The sequence below is a fragment of the Orycteropus afer genome, unplaced genomic scaffold (assembly GCF_000298275.1).
Source record: "Orycteropus afer afer isolate SDZICR_OR568_19922 unplaced genomic scaffold, OryAfe1.0 scaffold00321, whole genome shotgun sequence".
Lineage (NCBI taxonomy): Eukaryota > Metazoa > Chordata > Mammalia > Tubulidentata > Orycteropodidae > Orycteropus > Orycteropus afer.
The window spans coordinates 1,203,024-1,228,260 of record NW_006921908.1 but is presented as its reverse complement, the minus strand read 5'-3'; the positions used below and the strand labels follow the sequence as shown (position 1 = coordinate 1,228,260).

The 25,237-nt window shown below is 36.6% G+C and overlaps 1 protein-coding gene and 1 pseudogene across 1 annotated transcript in view; both read right to left on the bottom strand.

The window, feature by feature from the left end:
* Nucleotides 1-9,364: 9,364 nt before the first annotated feature.
* LOC122151150 lies at nt 9,365-10,667 on the bottom strand (annotated as a pseudogene).
* A 5,919-nt stretch (nt 10,668-16,586) lies between these two features.
* Nucleotides 16,587-25,237, bottom strand: part of KIF18A (kinesin family member 18A) — a 125,358-nt gene continuing 116,707 nt past the window's right edge. The window contains exons 14-16 of the mRNA XM_007951951.2: nt 24,585-24,689; nt 18,907-19,016; nt 16,587-16,669 (exon numbers count right to left, since the gene is read on the bottom strand). Of these exons, the coding sequence (XP_007950142.1) occupies nt 16,587-16,669; nt 18,907-19,016; nt 24,585-24,689 (298 nt within the window). The remainder of the gene's footprint in view (nt 16,670-18,906; nt 19,017-24,584; nt 24,690-25,237) is intronic.

Here is a 25,237-nt window from a genome sequence, read left to right as displayed (position 1 = left end):
CTGTTGGCTGAGGGACAGTGGGCTGGGAGAAAGACTGAGCATTTTTCCTGAACTTGAATTGTAGCCTGGTGCTTCACTAATAAACCCCATAATCTGTGAGCTCTGTGTGGCCACTGCAGCGAATTATCGAACCCAGGAGAGAGGTGGTGGGTGCTTTGGGAGGAATGGTTGGAGAAAAGGCTGGAGGGAGGCAGCATGTCTGGCCTCGCAGGAATAGGCCTTGGGCTATTGCTGGTGATTCTGTCTTCCTCTTGTGGGATTAGACGAGGTCAGAACATGTGGCCTCCTTGCCCTTTTTGCACTCACATATTTTCTCTGGGTTCAAAACTAACTAAGTAATAGACTTAAGATCTGGGAGGTGGGCACTAACATAGTTATGGGACTTTCTACTACTTCCCCCAAAGTTTAGATCTTGGGATTTTTACCCAGCTAGCCCCCTGAAGAAATATGGCTTACCAATGGCATTTGAACAGATTATCAAAAATAGGAATGCTGAGAGGACAACTGTCTCTTGGTTTACATCATGACCTGACTGTTTACTGCATGGAACTAGAAACTGAGAGAACACAGGTCATGAGAAGGCAGAATGTAGCAGAAGTCCAGACTACACATGAAGTACAGTGGTAATACTCTGAGCTTTAATCCAGTTTAACAGAACAATGTTGGGGTTTTACTATTCCAAAGTTGTTAAATCACTTCTCTTTGAAAAAGAAAAAATAAGGTGGAGGAAAAAGTGGAAGGTTCTTCTCTATTTTTCCTCAGAGAGGAAGTATTGATTAAAGTTCTTATATTATGGCTGTCTGAGGCAAAGTGTAAAGATGGAAAACAGTTTTTTCTTCTTTATACTGTTCTGGCATATTCCTGTTTGTATTATTCAAAATTCTTTCAGTTGGATGTGATGGAAAATATAAAACACTGTGGATGAATGTTTATAGCACATTAATTTATAATAGCCCCAAAGTGAAAATGACCAAAATGCCCTTCAGTAAGTGAATGGTTAAACAAATTGTATATTCATACCATAAGGCACCACTGCTGTTGTTAGGCGCCAGTTGAATCCGTTTCTATTCATAGTGACCCCAGGTACAGAAAGAAACCCTGCCAGGTATTGTCCTGTCCTCACAATCTCCACTTTGTTTCAGCCCAATGTTCAGCCACTGTGTCAATCCATCTCCTTGAGGGTCTTTTTATGCTGACTCTCTACTTTACCAAACATGACGTCCTTTCTTAAGGGACTGGTCTCTCCTGATAACAAAATCTGGCCATCCTAGTTGCTAAGACTAGCAAAATTCAGCAAGTGGTGACCAGGACCTCATTCTTCTTGCATTCCCTACCCTCAATGGCCCTGAGGGTTTAATGCCTGGCTCAGGCTGCACAGTGAGGGGCTGGAGACATGGCTGAAGAAAGGCTGGGCCACGGCCTGAGCTAGCCAGGGTCCAAGATCATTATGCTCTGTCGGGAATACGTGGCTGACGTGGAGCAAAGTAGGATCCACAGCTACAGCCTCCTGCACTATCTGGGGCCCAGCCAGCCACATATGGAGGCCCCTGAGGGTGGTGGAGGATCTGCTCTGCTGCCGGCCTTGTACAACAGCTTCACGCACTGCCATTGCCTCCACTGCTCAATTTGGGTCAGGCATCACGGGTCTGGGGCCCAGTGGGTGCGGGGAGTGCTCACTGGCTGCTGCAGGGTGAGTCAAATAAGAAGTGGACTACCAATAAGCCCCTTCCAATGCAGTCTCTGGGATTGCATTCAAGGAAAGACATACGAGGATTGGTTCATAACTGTGGGTTGTACTTACGTTGGACATGGGTGCTGAGTCATGAAACACAAGATTGTATTCTATCTTCAATTTATTTCTTCATACTTTGAATATGAAATTGTAACACAAAAAGGTTCAGGATGTAAACCAGTGATTTTACAACATAGCATACATTGGGTGGTTGCCAACAATTTATGAGCTAGTTATGAATATGTAAAAGGTAATGTGTGTGTGATATTTTGGTTGTAAAACAAAGAAAACAGTCCTTGAAAAATCGGTCTATATGAAAAAGTGCAAAAAAGGGCATGGCTTATTGTTTTAAGGACTGACTTATAGCCCCCCTCCAGCCTTTTTGGCCAATTCTTACACCAATCGTCCCTCCCACTGCACTCACTACTTCTCTGTTGGGTTTGATATTCATTGCACTGGCCACACAGAATTCATAGACATACTTAAAATTAAAAACAAAAACAAAAACCAGACTCACTGCTGTTGAGTTGGACCCGACTCATAGCAACCCCTCTTTGGTTTCCAATAGAGTATCACTATGAAAGTAGATTGCCCAACCTTCCTTCTGAGGAGTGGTGGGTGGGTTTGAACCGCCAGCCTTCTGGTTAGCAGTCAAATGCCTTAGACACTTTATTTATTCACTTTTTTACTAGGGAAGTAACAGGCTACAACTCAGGTTCAGGAACATGCTCAGGACACAGTTCTTCAGTCAGGTCATTCTCCCCTATGCCATGCCCTCAGGCACACCTCTGTGGCCCTTGGCCTCTCGGCCTGGCCTCTGCCTTGCCCTGGCAAGTGTTACTAAGCTCTAAGGACAAGATACTCTCCAACTCTAGCTCTTCTCTCTTGATGGCAGTGAGATCCCCCTTTCTGTTTCTAGGCAGGCTCATTTATGCTAGCATAGTGACAAAACTAACCAATCCCAACATTTGAGTTCCATACACCTTATTTGCATGGTCCCACCCAGTAATCTGGTGGGAATCACAAAGACCACAGCTAGAAAAGCCATACCAAGTAATTGTCTGAACCACAAAAAAGCAATGCCTTCAGTGATGCCATAGTTCGCTACATATATTCATAACAGTATTTTTTTTTTTTTTTTTACATAACGTGAGCTAAATATAATTTGCTTGTAATTACAAAATGCATTGAATAAATCTTCCCACCAAACCTGGGGTACCATCAATTTGCTGATCTTCATTCACAAATTAACTGCTAAATCACAGGTGAACATGTGATCTATGCTTTCTGTAATATATGTATATATAGTATATTATTCACACACAGAGTGTTAAATATACTGTTGATGGTGGCAGTATATGATCCAGAGATAATAGCCAACTAGTTTATACCAACCTGAGTTCACGATCTGGTCTCTTTCTAGTTGTGGGGTCTTTGGTAAATTAACATTTCTAATCTTCTTTTTTAAGTAGTAAAATAAAGATATGTCTATAAAACATCATCTGAAACCTTCATGGCTAGATGTTTTTGGAATTCAGAATTTTTAGAAAGGCAACATGGTCTATAAACTGTATTTATGTAACACCCTTCAGAGGAGTGTGAGGGCAACATTATTAAATGTTAACATTTCTGCAGCAAAATCTTCAAATATTTACACTAAGAGGGATGAATAAAAATGATCAATAATCTCAAATTAGGAAAAATTAGGTTTTAAATGCTGAAAGTCACAAAAAGCTTTATGATTTTCAAAATCCTTTGAAGTTTTGGAATTGTGAAGGAGGGCCTGTAGATAGGTACCATCTACTTTAGAAGTCCCTGGGTGGTGCAGACATCAGGTGGTTGACCACTAGCCAAAAGATTGGCACTTTGAATTCAACCAGAGGTGCTTCTGAAGAAAGGCCTGGTGATCTGCTTCTGAAGGTCACAGCCTTGAAAACTTTATGGAGCAGTTCTGCTTTGTACACAGGGTACCACTGTGAGTTGCAATCACCTTGATGGCAACTATCAATAATAATAATATATACTCTAAAGCTTTGTTGTGAGGGTAAGTGGGAAAACAGAAGAGCTTAAACATTTGTGGCTATCATTGTGTGTTCAGTAAGAGCTATTGAGGACTGTGTGGCTGGTAAAGTCTCTCTCAAGGTAAGGTTAAAATATCATATTTGTGACTTGCAATTCCACTAACATTAAAGCTCTTATTAAGCAGTTATCTTTGGTATTTCCAAGTTATTTAAATATGAAGGAATCGAGATAATTTTGAATACACAACTACATTTCTTATGAATACTAATCCCTTTAGAGTCTTAAACATATTCAACCTGTTAGGTCTGCTATAACTGTTTTGAAAATGTGACTTTCCTTCAATACCATTAACATATTAGGGAACAAGTTAAATGTAAGGCAGGTTTTGTGTCTTATGCCTTAGTTATCTACTGCTGCTATGGAAGCAATACCACAAGTAGATGGCTTTAACAAACAAAAATTTGTTCTCTCAGTTTAGGAGACTAGAAGCCCAAATTCATGGTGCCAGCTCCAGGGGAAGTCTTTCTTCCTCTCTTGGCTCTGGGGTAAGGTCCTTATCATCAATCTTCCCCTAAGTATAAGTGTTTCTCAGCACAGACATCTTGAGTCCTAAGGACACACTCTGCTCCTGGCTCATCTTTCTTGGTGCTACTGAGGTCCCTCTGATCTGTTATATTCTATCTCCTTTTCTCTCTTCTAAGGTAAAAGGTCTCTTCTAAGACCATACCCCAGGGAAAATCCCTTTACATCACATCAGGGCTGTGAAAGGGTATTGCATCTCACCCTAATTCCTTTGTAACTTACTGGCTGATAGCAACAAATCACATCACAGGGTGGTTTAAGAGGGTGGGGAATGAGTACATCATTATATAAATGCCAAATTACATCATTATATAATCAAACAACTGAGAATCATGGTGCAGACAAGTTGACACCTATTGTTTGGGTGACAATATTCAATCTGTGACAGTTTATGTGAGTTCATCCACGTGAAACATGAAGTGAACACAGAAAACTGCACCCAGCTGACCTGAACCAGTTCACAATCTCACAGGGACAAGGAGCCACACCTAACTACACCTGGAGTTATAAATTTCCTCTTTCCATCACTTTGCAGCAGCTCTTTTGATGCTTAATTCCACAAGCAAAGTTCAGGTCTTTTTCACAGGATCTCACTGCCGTCGAGTTGATCCTGACTCATAGTGACCCCTCCTTGGGTTTCAGAGGTGGTATCTCTATGGAAGTAGGATTGCCCAATCTTCCTTCTGAGGAGTGGCTGGTGGGTTTGAACCGCCAACCTTCTGGTTAGCAGTCAAATGCCTTAGGCACTACGCCATAGGAGAGTGCCTTATTTATTGCGGTATTTATGTATTTCTTAAGCATTTATAATGTGTAAAAGTGTGCTGTTTTTATTAGATTCCTATCTTTTTGTGTTAAATGAGTTTTTGAAGGTTGTGCCCTTAGATCCAATTTTCCCACTCACTTTGTGGTTTTATTGCATAATTTTTGCATAATGTGGTGATTTTTAGGAATACACATGCCATGCTATAGCAGAGCTGTTGTTCATGCTTAGTGTATATTGTACCTACCTTTTGGCATGTAAGTAAAGTTAATACAACAGGAACATAAGAACATATTCTGCAACCAACTTTAAAATATAGGAACATGTATTTTACTGTTAACTCTACAAAAAATGAAACTAAACTTGTTTGAATTAGGTGCTTTTAATAAAAAGGAATGAAAAAGATAGGTGAAGTTAACAGTATTGAAAATGATTTCAAATTGGTAAATAAAAATGCTCTTGAATATATTCCACTAAATCATAACTCAATTCCCTAATCTTCTGTTAATTTCATAGCAAGAAGATTGTTGTTCAAAGCATGTTCTTTGGGATGTTATTAGGACTTCTTTAACAAAAAGATTAATTTTTGTGTTAAATAATAAAATGGTTGTACTTTGTAGAGAATCAGAAGTAAGTAGTGATGAAGTGAATATAGTGAAATAATGTCTATGGATTACTTTATAATATTCCAGCAAAAGAAAAAATTGTAAGAAAAGAAGGATTATTACAGGCTAATGTGGCAAAATTTTGATAACTGGACTCAGGGATTACATGAAAATTCATTACACTATTTTCCTCACTTTGGTGTATGTTGGAAATTTTCATAATGTTGCTGCTCTAAAGTGTCATTGAGTCCAAAATTTTCATAATATAAACTTTTTGTTTTTGCTGTTAAAGTTTGAACGTTCAAAGGAATTTGAAAATTGCTGGATTATACTAAACAAGATTCTTGACTCCAAGAATTTAGGAGCTTAAATGTCCGTGTGCACTGTAAATCTCCCTATATGCTGTGTTTCCCTCTTTTTCACATAGAACCCTTTTCTTGCCTGAGTATTCCAGGTAAGTCCTGTTCTGTGGTACATACTTTGGACACAATAAGGAAGAAATAATAATGAATACTTCAAAGCACTCTCAGAAATGTTAGTTTTTGTGAAAAGAGTTTGTCATCTACGTTTCTCTCTCATCTACTGACTTGCCATACAAGAATTATTTGTTGCCAGTTGTTATTAAGAGCCATTGTCATTTTGCCATGGTGGTATTTAAAAGTTTTATAAAGATGTCTAGGATGCTTTTATCACAGTAATTTTTTATACTCCTGCTTATTCTGAAACCACCTTTTCTGATATGTATTCAAATGAATTTGCAGTTATGTCACAGTACACAGCAATTACCTATATTCTATAAATTTATTAAACACTGATGAAAGAATGTTGTTGTTGTTATGTGCCGTCGAGTCGGCCCCGACTCATAGCGACCCCTCCTTGGGTTTCCGAGGCAGAATCACTACAGAAGTAGGATTGCCCAACCTTCCTTCCGAGGAATGGCTGGTGGGTTTGAACCGCCAGCCTTCTGGTTAGCATACTTAACATATATTTAAGAATACGTAACATAGGGCTCTCTTCTTTCAACTTTTTATTTTTCCTACCTAAGCCAATATATATTTGACATTTGGGTTATATGTGAATATAAAAGAAGACATGTCTGTCAAACTGATGATAAAATTAAACAGCATACAGTATCCCTTTGATGTAGTTAAATTTCACGAAGTGGTTTACTTCTTTCTGAAGTAAATTAGACAAAATTAAGTGCCAAGGGTGCTAAATTTCATTCATCTTTTTCTATTCTTTTAACATAAAAATGTGTACTATGAGTTTGTGTAAACTAAAATATATCTAAATTTAGACTGTAAGCTCCTATGGCTCAGGCTGTTACACATTAAAAGGCCTTGGGGTAAAAAAAGATGAGAAGGTAGTATAGGTAAGTATACTACCTTTGTCCTTCATTCTTATCCATGTTAACTTACTAGAGAGGTAGAGTAGGCTATTAAAGTCAGTTAGTTTAGATGTTGACCTGGGCCTTAAAATAATGTTTTATTTCATTATTATCACCATAATTAAGCTTATCAGAATGAAGGCAGTCCTTAGATTAGTACCTACCAAACACTGACAGATCATGGTGCTACAAAAAAAAACACAAAAGTTTTCTATTTTGTGGTTCATTTTGTTTGTAATGATGACATAGTGGGAGGTTCAACTAATTTAAAATATTTAATGCACCGATAAACTGTCTGAATCAAACATTTTTATTTATTCTTCTGACAATCATCACTGATTTTCCATCTACATTTATTTATTTAATTGTGATTTGGAAAGTTTACAGAGCAAATTCACTTTCCATACAGAACACATACACTTTGTCTCATGACATTGACTGCAATTTACCACAATGCAAACAGCTCCCCTCCACCTCCTCCCAATAGTAACCTCTTCCCGTGTCCTTCCCCTCCATGCACTTCTGCCCCCTGAGCTGTCTCCCTGTGCAAACACAGCCTTTCTATTTTCCCATGATCTTTCCAAGGAGTGTATCTACCTAATGTAAATGTTCACCTCATATACCTGTCTTTTATTTGGCTGGAAGCCACAGGAGTGGGATCAATTCCAGACCTGAAGGGCATCTAGGGACCATAGTCTCAGTGGTTCCATCAGGTTCTATCAGACCAGCAAACCTGCCACCGCTCCTTTTTAAATGATTTTGAGTTTTGTTCCACATTGTTCTCCCAGTCTATTCAGGATCTCCTACAGAGATCCCCCTCCAAGTGGTTGACAGTGGTAGCTGGGTTCTTCTGGTCTCATAGTTGTATGGGCTGAGAATTGCATGGTGTACCAGTCACTTGCACTAACTGTTTCCATGAATCTTTGGTTTTCCACATTCTTCTTTGCTCTGGACGAGGAGAGTACCATCATTGGATCTAGACAGCTGCTTGTAAGTTTTCAAGATCCCAGTCACTACTCGTCAAAGTAGGAGGTGGAACAATGTTTTGTGTAGTATCTTATGTCAATTGAGCAGGGGGCTGAGAAGCTCAGGCTGGCAGGCAGTACACTGGCTGTTGACTCCAATGAAAGACGAATCCAAGATCTCCAGGCCCAACGGTGGGCTGCTCACTCATGGAAAGTTGTAGGCAGCACACCAGAGTCCCGATCTACAGAAGAATGTCTCTTCCCAGGATGTCCCTGGATATCCTGGAAACACACCACACCCCTAGGGAAACTCCCCTTGGGCAGATTGGCCACTCAGAACACAGTCATCCGATCCCATCATGTTACAACCAAAGAACTGGGGTCCAGCCAAGTTGACACACAGCTCCAACTATCACAATACCTAAATGTAATTCTTTTGAATTCCTTATCATGGAGTTCCAATGCTGCTGCTTCCTCAGGGATGTGTTCTGGGTCTGTTTCCTGCTCCCTTGTTTCTACCACTTTATCTTGCTTCTTTGTGTGGACTGTGATGGTCCATTGTCTCTGAGACATTGTGACATTGTTGTATCTAGATCTTTGTTCACTTTCCAGTTGTTAGCATCCAGAATGTCCTCGTGGTTCCTGGCAAGTGGAGCCTATTTTTAGGTCTCTGGAATCTGGGAGAATGCTGTCACTTTAAATATCCAAAATGATTGAACTGCTTGTAAACATTCAAAATGGCTGTGCCATCTGGACAGCCTCAGGTCCACAGCTCAGTTCACCTTCCTCTTTGCTGCTTACCCTTTTATTCACCAGCCACCAGTGCAGGACTCTGAGCAGCCTGACTATCAGGGCTGATTTTTAGGTTAATTTTTAGCTCCTAATACCACTTAGCAATACCCAAGCTGGCTGTGCAGTCAGGATTGCTGACAGACTGCAGCTCCATATATCTCCTGTTTTGGTGTTTTCATGCACATTCTTCTACTAGTCGGAGTTCAATCTACTTCTATAGCCTTCCCTTCAAAGCTCAGGACTCCAGGATTATCTTCTGTAACTGTGTTAATTGGTTCCCCTTTTCTTTGTTGAAGAGGGTCTGTGCAGTCTGTCTGCCTATTCTGCCATCTTAATGGAACTCTAACCACATCTATATTTATTTTTAAGGTAAGAAACAGTACATTAACTGAACAAATAGTTGTGGCCTTCAGCTATAGAACATTATTACACTTTAACACATCCACTGATTGAAAAATGTAGAGTCTCACTGTGAAGGTGTTCATCACCATTGGCCTTTAGCAATGAACAGATGCAGCTTTAGTGTCTCTTCTCAAAAAATGCTTTGTAATACCTAACACATTGCTGTTATACCATCTCAAAGTCAGAGTCATTCCCGTAAGAGGAATCTTCAATAAGAAGTTGTTTTTGTGGCTCACAGCTTTCAAATAGTTCAATTTTAGTTTTGCAGTTTTTGACTTGATTACCTTAGCTATTCAAATCTCTCATACTGCTGTCATCCATACGTAGTGTTGGCAAATGTGACAGTCTTCTTGGGTAACCTTGTGGGCAATGTGATTCATAACAGTACCATGCTTTTCATGTAATTTTGCCCTTGATAATCAGGAGGGTTTCCTATTTCATATGTGCGTGTTGTTGCACCATCTATCCTCCACTTATCTAAGATTTTGATCAGTTACAAGTTTTTGGACAACCAGTTCTGCAATGGGCAATCGATAAATGTTACCCAGACTTACAAACAACACAGATTTGGGAAACTGCTCTACCACCTTCACATGCACTAAGAGGTACAAGTGAGTCAGTTACCAGCCAGAACCTGCTCTAGGATGGTTTTAAATATGAATCCAAAAGCAAACTGCGAATCAATATAAATAGTATGATTTAATTTTTTAAGAAAAAAGTACATATGTTTGTGTTTAAATAAGACAAATGACTTGACAGGGTACCCAAATCATTAACAGTGGTTGTAACTGGGAATGATACTGGCAGGGGGTGAGAAGAAACTGCATTTTAGTTTATTATTTTTAGTGTCATATTTTAAGGATATTGTATTTTAACAAAAAATAAAGTCAAATTATGTTAGTGAAAATAAATCTATGGTATTAAAAATCAGGATGGTGATTACCCTTAGGGGGAAGGCAGTGATTGGGAGAAGGTACAAGGGGGGTGGGCCCTCCAGGGTTTGGGTAATTTTCTATTTCCTGATCTCAGTGTTTGGCTGTGGAGCTGTGCTTACTTTTTGAAAATTCACTGAGTTACATACTTATGACTGGTTCACTCTTTACATAAATTGTTATTAGGTGCTGTCCAAACAGCTCCAACTCATAGTTACCCTTTGTACAACTGAATGAAACATTACCCTGTCCTGATCCGTCCTCACAATTGTTGCTATGCTTGAGCCCATCATCACAGTCACTGTGTCAATCCATCTCCTTGAGAATTTTCTACTTTTTCACTGACTCTCTACTTTACCCTTCTCTAGGGATTGGTCCCTTCTGACAATATGACCAAAGTACGACAGACAAAATCTGCCATTCTAGTTTCTAAGGAGCATTGGCCATACTTCTTCCAAGACAGATTTGCTTGCTCTTCCAGCATCCATGGTGCATTTAATATTCTTTGCCAACACCATTCAAATGCAGCAATTCTTCTGCATCTTTCCTTATTCATTGTCCAACTTTTACATGTATATGAAGCTAATGAAAAATCCATGCCTTGGGTCAGGGGTACCTTAGTCTTCAAAGTGTTATCTTTCAGCCTGAATACTTTAAAGAAGTCTTTTGCAGCAGATTTGCCCAAAGTTCTATGTTGTTTGATTTCTTGACTTGCCTCCATTGATGTTGACTGTAGATCCAAGTAAAATATAATCCTTGACAACTTCAATCTTTTCTCCATTTATAATGCTACTTATTGGTCTAGTTGTGAGGATTTTTGTTTTCTTTACTTTGAGGTGTAATCCATACTGAAGGGTGTAGTGTTGATATTTATCATTAAGTGTTTCATGTCTTTCTCACTTTCACCAGGTAAGTTTGTTTCATCTGCATATCACAGGTTGTTAATGAGTCTTCTTCAAATCCTGATATCGTATTGATACCGTGTTCTTCACATACTCCTGCTTCTTGGATTATGTGCTCACCATAGAGACTGGGTTAAGCACAGTAAAAGGGTAAAATCCTGATGCACACCTTCTCTGATTTTAAGCCATTCATTATCCCAATGTTCTGTTCAAATGACAGCCTCCTGATCTAAGTACAAGTGCTTCATGAGCACAATTAAGTGTTTTGGAATTCCCATTCTTTGCAATGTTATCCGTAATTTGTTATGATACACACAGTAAGATGCCTTTACATAGTCAGCAAAACACAGGTAAATATCTTTCTGGTATTATTTGCTTTCAGCCAAGAGCCATCTGACTTCAGCAATATCCCTTGTTCCATATCCTCTTATGAATCTATCTTGAATTCCTAGTTGTTCCTTATTGATGTACTGCTGCAATTGTTTTTGAATTATCTTCAGTAAAATTTTACTTGCATGTGGTACTAATGGTACTAATGGTATTATTTGATAATTTGCTCATTCTGTTGGATACCCTTTTTTGGAATGGGCACAAATATGGATCTCTTCCAGTTAGTTGACCAAGTAGCCATCTGCCAAATTTCTTGGCATAAATAAGTGACCACCTCAAGTATTGCATCGGTTTGTTGAAACATCTCAATGGTTATTTTCCAAATTTCTGGTTGTGCAAATTTCTATTAATGTGATCGCCATCATCATGTCTATCACCAAGGGGCCATATTTTCCAAGTAACAATGTATCTTCTTTGTTTCCAACTTTTGGATTCCAATGACCAGTAATTATCAATACATTTTGATTGCATGGCTGGTCAATTTCAGACTGTAAATTTGGTAAAAATCTTCAATTTCTTCATCTTTAAGCATTAGTGGTTGATGCATAAGTCTTAATAGTAGTAGTATTAACTGGTCTCCCTTTTAGGTGTACAGATATTATCCTATCACTGACAGCATTGTACTTTATAGTATAGATCTTGAAATAATCTTTTTGACAATGAATGTGACCCTATTCCTCTTTGTCATTTACTGCACAATGGGCCATTTCAGCTCACTAATGCCTAGGACATGGATCTTTAGGCATTCCATCCTTATTTATTTTTTACAACGTCCAATTTTCCTAAGTTCAGCATTCAAAGTTCCAGTTATTAATGGATATTTGCAGCTGTTTCTTCCCATTTTGAGTCATGCCACATCAGTAAATGAAGGTCTCAAACATTTTAGTCCATCTATGTCATTAAGGTCACCTCTACTTTGAGCTCTGGTGGCGTAGTGCCTAAGGCACTGATAACCAGAAGGCTGCTAACCAGAAGGCTGGTGGTTCAAACCCACCGCCACTCTGTGGAAGGAAGACTGGGAAATTTATTTCCATAAAGATTTACCACCTCGGAAACCCAAAGGGGGTCGCTATGAGTCAGAATCAACTCAATAGCAGTTAGTTTCTTTTTTCCTACTTTGAAGAGGCAGCTCTTCCAGCACTATAACAAACAATGTTTTCCTGCTATTCATAAGGTTTCCAGTGGCTATTTTTTCCAGAAGTAGACCTGGCCATGTACTTCATCCCTGTCTTAATCTGGAAGCTCTGCTGAAATGTGTCCACATGGATGACCCTGCTGGTATTTGAAATACCAGTGGCATAACTTCAGCCTCACAGCATCACACAAGTCAAAACAGTACAACAAACTGAACAATAGGTTGTGGTTAACATAAATAATATACTTAAAATTTTTTTTGTTTCAGAGACTTATTGACTAGCATTCTTATTCCAGTTTAAATGCACATATTTTCTCTTTATTCATATGTTCAACCGCTTTCTTTTCTTACTTTTACATGATTTATTCTAATTTCTCCTTGGGAGCTCTGGTTGGTGTAGTGCCTAAGGCTAGTGGGTTTGGTTTTGGTTTTTTAATTTCTCCTTGATATGACTGTATTACAAGGTATTGCTATTAATTTTTACAGAAGGCACAATCCTTAGGTGATAGAATAGCATACTCAAAACTCACTGCTGTCTCGTTGATTTGACTCATGGTGACCCCTCCTTGGGTTTCTGAGGCAGATCTCTATTGAAGTAGATTGCCCAGTCTTCCTTCTGAGGAGTGGTGGGTGGGTTTGAACCGCCAGCCTTCTGGTTAGCAGTCAAACACCTTAGGCACTATAAGATTTAAAAAAAAAAAAAAAAAAAGAAACTGATACTGGAATCCTCATCCACTGTTGGTGGGAACGTTCAGCAAAAATTATACAGCCACTGTGGAAAACAGTTTGGCAGTTCCTCAAAAAGTTGAACACAGAACTACCATATGACCCAGAAATCCTAATCCTAGGTATATACCCAGAAGATGTGAAGGCAGGAACATAAACAGAAATGTGTATACCTGCAAAAAGGGCAAGGAGGCCACATGTTCCGATCTCCTCTAACCTTACAAGAGGAAGACAGGATTACCAGCAGTAACCCAAGGCCTTTTCCTACAAGGCCAGACATGCTGCCTCCCTCCAGCCCTTTCACCAACCGTTCCTCCCAAAGCACCCACCACCTCTCTCCTAGGTTCAATAATTCGCTGCAGTGGCCACACAGAGCTCACAGATTATGGGGTTTATTAGGGAAGTACCACAGGCTACAATTCAAGTTCCGGAAAAAATGCTCAGTCTCTCTCCCAGCCCACCGTCCCTCAGCCAACAGTCTCTCACAGTCTCTTTCCCAGCAGTGCTGGTCCCTTGGTGTCTCACTCAGCGATGCGTGTCTCTTGCGTCTCTTTCCCAGCAACACGTGTCTCAGAAGCCCGTGTCTCTTTCAGCAGCACGTCTTCCTCAACCAGCAGTCAGAGAGAGTTCTGCCTCCAGGAGGCCTCCTTTTGAGCTCAGCAGGGTGGTCAAACTGGCCAATAGCATCAGAACTCTAAGCACCTGAGAGAGAGTGGGCACCTCCCAGAACATTGTTTTGTGCCACTCCCAACAGAAATACTCCAGGTGGACAACTTCAGCAATCAGGAGCTCCTCAGGTGCTCATAGAAAATCCCACCTTGGAGTTTACGAAGACTTATGGGTAGAAAAGCCACACTAAGTAATTTACTACACTGGAATACCAATGTTCACTGTAGCATTTTCACCATAGCCAAAATGTGGAAACGGTTAAATAAAGTGTGGTATACAATGGAATAATGAAGTCGTGATGCATTCTGTAACATGGACAAATGGTGAAAACATCATGCTAAATGAAGTAAGTCAACTGCAAATGAACAATAGGGTGTGATCTCACTTAATGAAATAAGTATATAAAAACCAAAGATTGCTAGTGGTTCCCAGCTGTCTTAGTTATGTAGTGCTGCTTTAACAGAAATACTACAAATGGATGGCTTTAACAAACAGAAATTTATACTCTCACAGTTTAGGATGCCAGAAGTTTGAGTTCAGCAGTGGCTCTACGGAAAGGCTTTCTCTCTCTCTCTTTGTTCTAGGAGGATCCCAATGCAGAGACCTTGGGTCCAAAGGATGTGCTCTGCTCTTGGCTCTTCTTTCTTGATGGTAGTAGGTCTCCAAAACTCTCCTCACTTCTTTCTCCTTTTATCTCTTGTAAGATAAAAAGTATTGCAACCCACACCCTAGGGAAATGCCCCTTACATCAGATCAGGATTATGACTGGATTAAGGGTGTTGTATCTCACCCTAATCCTCTTACAACTGATTGGCTTATCACAGCAGATAACATCATGGGGATCATTACATAACCGCTACATTACATCATTACGTGGCCAAACCACTGATGATCATGGTTCAGCCAAGCTAACACATATTTTTTGGAAGACATAATTGAATCTGTGACACCAGATGTAGGAGTAAGGGTGTAAGGGGTAGTTTTTACTTAGGGGGCACTGAGCTTATGTTAATAGTGGTGGAATGACTTGGAAAAGAATATTGAAAATGATTGTATAACTTGAATGCAATCAATGTCACAAGTAGTATATGTAGAAATTGTTGAGCTAACGTATGTTTTGCTATGTATATTTTTTATCACAATAAAAACATTAATTTTTTAAAAAAATGACATATAAGAGAATCACACCTCATGAGGTATGGTCCCTTACTAATCCTGTTAGACACTCAAACTGTATCTGGTAAAAACATTCCTTTAAAGCACATAATTGCCAAAAATAATACGGAAAAGAAAAATTGAAAGGCAAAAATGATTCTTAAACAGGTAACACTATCAGAGGCCCATGAAAAAGAGACCAAAAAAATGTTATTGTAGTTCCCCCTCTGACATATTCTTGTATACTTTTTCAAATAAGGACTGATCAGTGACAGCTCTGGAAGGGACACCAAAAAATCATTATTCCATCTCATATTCCCTAAGCAGATTTTAAATCAGAAAACTTGACTGAAAGGTTTAAAATATTTCAAATGGTTGCTCTATGGTTGTTTGCTTTGGTGTGAAATTTCTATGCTGCATAAAACTAAAGTTCATTTGACAAAATATTTGCTGTATTTAGCAAAATAAATAGGCCAAACAAGGCAGGTAAACAAGGTTATGTAATTAAGTTGCAGTTCTACGTATTTCCTGTACTAGCAAGAATGACAAAAAGATCTCCTCATTATCAGTAAGGAACTGATGGATTATTTTCAGACAGTCTAATTTGAAATACATATCTACAACATTCACAGTTTATATAATAGTTCAGACCATTTAAGAGATAGTACCCATTGATGTCTGGTCAATTCCAACTTACAGTGACTCTATAGGACAGAGGAGAACTGCCTCATAGGGTTTTCTAGACTGTAATCTTTACAGATGTAGACTGCCACCTCTTTCTCCCACAGAGCAGCTGGTGGGTTTGAACCACTGTGCCACCAACGCTCCTTAAGGGGTAGTAAAGAGACAAGAAAACCAAGTATTTTAAGACCTAGATCTTTAATATATCAAGTAACAAGGAACAATATTAGTATTTTATTTGTGACAACGATTTAAATGACATTTACTATCATTTTATGGGCACAAACATTTGTACATCAAAGTATTTTTCTAAAGGAAAGTCATAGTATGATTAAAATAATGTATAGAAACATAATAAAAAGCTAAATACATCCTGAGCCATAATTACATTGCTTCTAAATTCTCCTTATTTTCAAAAAACCACAAGGATAATTTAACTAACAACTGTTTTCTAAAATGTCTTAATCAACTTGTTGAAACATAGGAAAACTACGCTGCCACAATGCTGATTTAAGGATTTTAAAGAATAACAAACATTTTAGAAACTCAAAAGGTAACCTTGGGTATGGAAATTTTATATTTGCTTAGAATACAGATCAGATATTCATTTTCTGCTTGCTGAGGTATTTGGGGAAACCTAGTTTTAAGACAGTCTTTTTGGAAAGAATATGTTTCTGAAAGAGCACTGACAACAAACATTTTTTAAAATCAGGTTTAATCAATTTCATTTTCTTTAATTTTGAAGGAACTTATCTTAGATTTCCTTTTGAAATGCTTCTTCCAAATTTTCTAACCAAGCTTGAATCTATTTTATGGTTGTTTCTTTTATATTCTAGGGAATAAAGAAAAAAGATACACAAACATGGTAAAAGTATCATTCACACAGAATTTTTGCTATTCATTCAACATATAAAAATGTGTTGAAAAGTGTAACTCTAAAAAGGAAAACTTATTCTTAAAATTTATAGCTGTTAATTAACACAATTTTTAAAATCACAAGAACAAAGAAACATTAATACCTTTGGTTGACAAACAGTTTTGCCAAATTCATTTCTCCACATTGTGAACTAAAGTTTCAAGCACAAACCCCATCCCACAGCAAGTGAAGTCACTGAATACTACATTTACTTTCATTCCTTCTGAACTAATGAAAGATTATTTCCACAGGCATTTATTCCCTTTCTTTCTTGCATTGTCAATGTTTTTTTCCTCATTCATTAGATCATTTCCCCAGGGTTTTTAAACTTCCGTATTTTTTCAAATTTACAAGTACTTCATTAGCCTTTGCAATGATTTTCTACTCAACAAAATATAGTTATAGCAGCATGTCATTGACTTCTTTCTGCATTAGTCTAACCTGGTATCCATTTTCTCCGTCACATTAGTTTTAGTTTTGGGGATACTCTTTTCTCTTGACACTATTTCTTCTTTCTTTAACTGCTCTGTCAACAGCAATTGCCTTTTTTTCAGCTGATGGTGCTTTTATTTTTTTGATTTCTACACTGTGAGTTGGAGAACTCAGCTGAATACATTCTAAGGATAGCAGTTCCAACTCTCCCACTTTTAAAGTGATTTTTGATGTGTATTAGGACATTTTCACTTAGTTTTCCTAATGTATGTAAAACTTCATCTTCCCTTACAAACCAAAACTTGTAAGCTCTCCATTATCCTCAATGACATGTAATTTTTTAACCTAGTATTAACTCTTTACTCTTTAGCAAATACTTTGTTTTAGTATCATCTATTTTTTTTTCCTCCACAGTAGTTCTTAATTCACCTCTCTCTCTCCATGAAATGTCTGATACGCCGGCAGTCCTCAGGTTATGAATGAGACCTCTTCCCAACTGTGTCTTTATGAATTTGTAGGTTAGTTGGAACAGTTGGATGTGGTTCTTATTTAGCCTTACTTTAGTGCAAGAAAATGCTAGAAGCCTTTTCAATGATTTAAAAGCTGCATGTTCAGTAAGTGAATGTGATTGTGATGAAGAATTTCTTACAAAGAGGTGTTGGTCTAATTGTTTCAAAGTGAGGGAAAATTTACATAACACTAAAGTAGGGCACCTGCTCAAAGGTGGTGGCAGACTGAGCTGTTTTGAATGTCTGTGACTCTCCACTGTCCCGCCAATAATCCAATTTCACACATCAAGCTCCTGATAATAGGGCTAACTATGCCTCTTCCAGGTCTCCCATACCAAGACTTCCATCCCTAATTTTTTTGTTCTGATAATCATGATGGATCACCCAAATTATAAAAATTTTGGTCTGTGTTTATTTTACCTTGTTGGCTATGACAGAACCGGACTGAAGCCCTGAATTAAGTGGCAAGTACGAATTGTCTGTCAGATGTCTGTAACCTGAGGACTGCCCGTATTTTACACTAACCTTAGAAAATAAGCATATGAGAAAAATCAAATTTCTATGACTTTCAAGTTTTCATAAATTTATTATTTGCTTAAAGAATTATAACTTCTTCAGAATTTTTCAGGAGACTAATGGGGCAGTACATATCTATAGTAACTACAGATACGCATTATTAAACATTAAATATGGCATGTCAAACCAAATAATCTTAGTAAATCTTACTTTCCAGACCTTATTATTTGATTTTTTTAATTTTTAATTTGTATGAAAGGAGTTTCCATTAAACTTAAATAAACAATTGCTAGTGCTACTACATGAAGTATGCATTTATTAGAATAGTTTGGCAAAACTACTGAAGTATGTGGGAGCTCTGGTAGCATAGTGCCTAAGGCATTTGACTGCTAACCAGAAGGCTGGTAGTTCAAATCTACCAGCCACTCCTTGGAAGGAAGGTTGGGCAATCTACTTCTGTAGTGATACCACCTCAGAAACCCAAGGAGGTGTCGCTATGAATCAAAACGACCTGAAGACAGTGAGTTTCTTTTTTTTTTCTTTTTTTGATATATGTAACTTGTGGATGATAACATGTGTTCTACAATTTGATAAAAATAACAGTATATAAAAGAAGATGCTTTTGAAGAATGTATAGTACTATTCAGATGTTAGGTAATCATGTTATGAAATATCAAAATAAGAGCTAAGACTTACCCATTGTTGATCTGTTTTCTTGTAAATGTTTATCACTTGAACTATCCTGTCGAACACGTTTGGCAAGTCCAGAATTTACTGAAGCAGTTAATGAAGTATTTGATTCAGAACTTGGGGGAAAAAATTATTTTAGTACAGCATTGTTTTTGAAAAAAATATCTTTAAGTTCTAATACATATTCCACATGCAACAAACATAAATGAGATAAAATACAAAAGTATTAAATTTTGAAATCCTATAGATGTAATTGTAGACAATAAACAGAACTTTAGTCCACAGACAAATTTTAACTGTTTATGATTTTAATGATATTTATTCAACTTGGATATTATGATTTTAGATGTATATAACAAATCTTCAGCAGAACATTTCCAGAGTGAGGAAGCATTGTTATTTAAAGTACAGTGAAAAGGAGCACAATCAAAGAAAGTGAACAAGTAACCTCATATTACAAATCTGGTTCAAGTATCCTAATCTGAGGAATATAAACAAGTGGGGTTGTTTTGATACCTTGTTGTTAAAGCATAGTAACAAAATCTCTGTGATTATTGCAATTGTAGAAACTGAAAAGACTGACATATTTTCATTTATCTTAAAAAAATATATATCTATTTCACATTGTTAATGGGTCAAAGTTCTAACTCAGAGTTGACATATTACTGAACATCCATTATGGTGTTTTGTTACAGGACATGCAAATGAGTAAGGAACAAATCTCTGTCCTGAAAGCTTATCTAACATATATAGGGTGGGGATGGGGAAAAATAAGACAAATCCACAAAATAATAGAAGATAGAGTAGTAATACTAGAATCACAGGTTTTCAGTCTATAAGGAGCTATAGATTCTTGAGTTTAGGGGTAGAGAGAAAATAGAATATTTTGCCATTAAGTTTGATTTGTGCCCTGAAAAACAACAATCTTCCTAATTGTAAAGGGTAGAGGGTGGCATGGAGGATGCATACCAACCTATTCTTACTCAATTAAGTTAATTTCATCATTGACAGATTTCTGGCTAATAAAGATACTATATACTATTTTGTAAAGTTAATGCTAATTTGACTGTCAGTTTGATTAACAATTGGAGACTTCCACTTTATGGCAATAACTTGCTCTTCTGACAATCCCAACTACACAGTACACTGTTGTGGGTATATGTTTGTGGAACAGGGAAAAGACAGATCAGTGGTATGCTCATTGAAAGCAGTCATAAATGGCATATTATTATGATAGAGAGGAAAAATAATTAAGGATGAGTACATTGAAGGCAAGGAAAAATTACTCAGCTAATATATCTTAATTTTAGGATCTCCTGAGATAAACAACTATGGTGTTCATAGGAGTGATTGCACCTACTATGTTCCAGATGCAAATAATATTTATCCAAAATGGTTATAATAAGGTACTAGTGCTATTGAGGGAGCTCTGGTGGCATAGTGCCTAAGGCATTTGACTGCTAACCAGAAGGCTGTAGTTCAAACCCACAGCCACTCCTCAGAAGGAAGGTTGGACAATCTACTTCCATAGTCATACTGCCTTGGAAACCCAAGAAGGGGTCACTATGAGTTGGATCCAACTCAATGGCAGTGTGTTTGGTTTAGCTAGTGTTATAGAAGTAAATGGGAGCTCTGGCAGCGTAGTGCCTAAGGCACTTGACTGCTAACTAGAAGGCTGGTGGTTCAAACCCACTAGCCACTCCTCAGAAGGAAGATGGGGCAATCTACTTCCGTAGCGATACTGCCTCGGAAACCCAAGGAGGGGTCGCTATGAGTCGGGTCCGACTTGACGGCATATAACAACAACAACAACATAGAAGTAAACAAATTCAGTTGTAGAAATTCCTTATTCCTAAATGATGCTAAATGAATTAAGTTACTATTTCCTTTTTTCGACTATTTGGTGACATACATGTTATAGAGTATAAAGATTAATGCTATTGGCTCCTTTTGATAAGTTCTGTTTTCCCCTGTAATTTATCTTAAAGTTGTTTTTATTATTTTATGATATGATTCTTCACTTTGGTTAGTTCCAGAATCTTAATTTTCACTCAGTGCATGTTCTTATTTGAAAATAAAGTTTCTAAATAAGTCCATTGGAATAAAGTTCACATTTATTGGAATGAAATCCAAGATTAATCAAGTAAATCATATACTTATATTAAAGTCAAATATACCCAAGTATTTTTAGGATTTAGATAAAACATACCACTGATAAAATGTTTAACATTTGTTATAAGTTGCATCATAAAATAAAAAGACCTAAAATTGATAGAAATGAAAATTTAAATTACTCTAAAGACTACATTAAGACAAAATCTGAAGATTCTTCCAATTGTGTTACAAATATATTTCCATAACCATTAGAGAAAATTAAGAATTAACATTCTGCCTATTACATATAATACATCTCATATTCTATGTTGAAATAATTTCTTGGTGGAATCATCAGGCAGCTTTCAAAACAAACCAAAAATGTATGATAAGCGTGATATCATTTCTGGCTGCTAAGAAAGACTGTAGCAAAACTAAATAAACAAACAAACAACCAAAAACCAAAAAAAAAGAACAAAAACAAAAACCAAGCAACCAAATGAGCATGCAAAATACAAAAACAAAACTCAAAACCTGGATTAATACCATTTATGAATAAAAGCTTATATATGCATATATTATGCATGTATATTTGGTGGACTGATTCACTTAGTAAAAAAGTCTAATTAGTAATACTAAAAGTTGATAAGATTAAAAAAAATTCTAGAATTCCCAACTTAAGTAGCAAGTGAAAATTCAGTTTGGTAAGTTTTGGAATATCTAGTGCTTTGGGACTCTAATATTTTTTGGAGAGATAAATTGATGCAGAATAAATGAAATAAAAGTATATGTAAAAGTTTTTCTTCTTTATTTTAAAAACCATTTTGTAATATATACACATCTAATTATGCATATGAAGCTGCTAAGTGGAAAATAACAAAGCCTTTTACTCTCAAGCTCATGTTGATTTAATTAGAGAAAAGGAAGATTAACAAAAAGTAATTATGTACATTTCTAGCATTAATCTCTTTTAACCTTAGTTAATAGCAGGATCTAATTACTAGTACCAGAGGGAATGTAACAGAGCAATTAATAGGCTAGGAGAAGTAAAATTACATTTATTACATGTCCTTTAATATTATTTCACAATGTTAGTTGCTCATGCAGAAGCCCTTTAATTTATCAACAACCACTCCAAATACTGTAACAATTCAAATACCTGAAAATTTCTTTTAAAATTATTTGATTTTGACAATGATGCGTTTCGGAAATACTCTTACCTATGACTCTTGCCACATCTTAGTTAACAACAGAGCACACTACCAGCACATGCTCACCATATGAAGAAACCTCACCAACATTAATTCATTAAGACTAACACAATGAAAATCAGCAATAACAAAATAACATGATAATGGTTAGTGAGGCTCACTCATTAAATAACTCACTTGCATAAAAGAGCCTATTTGAACAATTTAAATTTGTGTCTTAGCAATATACAAATATTCAAATGTCATGGAGAGTCTAGAGACATCTGGCAAAAATCAGTCTATGAAGTTTAAATCTATACTCTGCTGTACTTTGTTTTGGAGGGGCAAGAACAGATCCTAAATTAAACTCTAAGAAACACTTGGTGTGGCACAAATAAGTAGGCTATTTGTAAATTTATTTTCTCTAGCCCAAATGATAACAGGTCCATGGTAGAAAATAAGAATTTTAGAGTTATCTTAAGGTCTTCTACTTTTTTCCCTATAATCACATGGCCAAGAAAAAAGGGATAAAACAAATCATACCCATTATACATTTGGGATTTATCTTGTCACTGCATTCAAAGTTGTAGGATATAAAGAAAATGTACAATGAATTCATGTTATATATCTTGGTATATTTAAGATTTTCTCCTTGTTTTTGGTTTTAGATGTTTTATTATGATTACCTTGGTATGTTTTTCTTCATATTAATTCTGCTTATTAGGTTGCAGTGTTTCTTGAATCTATGATTTAATGTTTTTCAATAGTTTTGGAAAGTTTTCAGTCAGCATCTCTTCTTATTTTCCCTTTGTCTCCTTCTGGGCCTTGAAATGCAAAATACTAGCTCTTTTAAATCTTACTCCATGTTTCTTCCACTTTTTCTATATTTTTCATCTTTTTATTCTTCTGTGCATCAATTTAGATATTTTCTATTAGCCTAGCTTCCAGTTCACTAATACTCTCTTCTGCTGTGTCTAATCTGTTAAATTTACTGTTATTAATTTCAACAAATTCTATGTTTTTAGTTCTAGAATATTCATGTAATTCATTTTAATAGAATTCAGTCCTTTGCTGAAATTACCTATCTTCTATTTTTACTGGACTTATATTTTTAAAGTAACTATCTAATAACCTCAATATCTGTGCCATTTAATGGATCATTAGTTCTCTGTTTGTTCTTTTCTCTTGAGATTTGGTCATTTGATCTTGTCTTCCGGCATATGTGGTAATTTTTCATTAAGTAAAAAACAGTATGTATGAAAAACTAGAAGCTCTGTATATATTCTTCCAGGTAACATTTAATTTTCCTCTGGCTGGTAAGCAGAGACAAATCACCTTGATCCAATCAGGGCTTGAGATGGTCTAAAATTGGGTTTCAGTCTTTTGAGAACTGGTCTATTTCCAGTTGCCTTATCCCTAGAGAACAGTCCTTCAGGAGTGTCAAGTAAAATGCTAGAATGTTTAATACGGCCTCTCCTCCACTATGAATCCTGATGTCCAATTTTTGCATCTCAGCTTTATGAGAATGCCAAAATTTGGTTAGTATTTTAGCCTTATAGCAGTTGCATTCAGCTTTCTTTCTTTGCCTCTTACTTCACACAGTTTAGAACATGGCAATACTTTTGAGGTCAAAAGCTGCACAGAGTATTTTTGTTTCCCTAGCTGAAACTGCTAATAGCTCTAGGGTTTCATACTCTTTTTGTTCTTTTTGCCTTTTAGATGAATTGGAAAATGCTCAAATGGAAAAAGAGTCAGAGACAGTCCAGCTCTCCATAGTGTGTTTTCTTTTTCTCTAGAATTTTGGTCCCTGAAGTCCTGGATGTCTTGGTTTTTCTTCAGTGTCTTCAAGTTGCTGTTAGTGGAATTTGTCCAGCTTTTTTGATTGTTCTTAAAGGAAGGCTTGGTGTGATACAAGCTATACAACATAGCTGGAAAATGAAGTCCCTTTACTAACTAGATTTTAGCCATATATCAAAATTCATCAAAATAATGTAACTCTACAACTGAAGAAATTCAGGAATATCTAAGAGGAAAAATAACTAAACAAGTTAAAATTGTCACCAGAAGAAAAGTTAAAACTCAGTGACATTTTCAAAGGCTAGGAGACTTTTCAATTTATTTTTAATAATCTAAAATATGGAATACTTTATATAAACATCAAGTGATATATTTGGGCTTTATCAAATAGTATCTTCATTGATAATATAAATCCAGTGCTTCGTTTAGACTAGTTTACCATATGTATGTTTAGATATGAATTGATAGTCTAATTTTAAGAAATTAAAAGAAAACTGTAAGAAACAAACCATAAAGATAATCATATATATATATATATCTATATATATAAATATATAGATATAAATATATATAGTTACTGAACCACTTTATGTTTAATCATACCTTGTTAATTTCCGCTTCCGTTTGGCGGCTGCAGTCATTGCCATGTAGGATGGCATTATGCTTGGTATAGCCAAAGACTGTCTAGTTTGGAGTGAAGGGTCAAGCCTGTGTATTAAGCAGTGAAAAATGATTAATTCTGATTTATATTATGGAGAAAAAAGGAGGCAGATACTTCTATAATTAGAAAATCATATAGCATTGATAAAGAAAGAAAAACATTTTTCCTTATTGTGACACTTTCCTCTCTTGCCTCAGGGTTTTTTTTTTTTTCTCTTTTGTATCCAATAGAATTGCTATTAAGAGATTTCTGTATTCCCAGCAGTTTAAGAATAGTGAAGGTAGTTTTGTTCAAACTTTCAGATTAGGTGTGATTATACAGATGAAGTGAGAAAAGTATGTCTGCTTGGATGACATGAAGTCAACCTTACCTTAGACATAAGACTATTTTAGAATATGTTGAAGTTTATTAAACATCAACAGAAACTATGGGATTTCCTTCAGTGAAGATATTAAAGAATAAGAAACATGGTAATTCCCTGATAATGGCTTACATTATCTAACTTTGGAGTATTAAGAACAAACTAAATACATATAGGCTAGGTCTCTCCTAGCCTAATAAGGGTTAATGGACTTAAGATATCAAATTTCAAGCT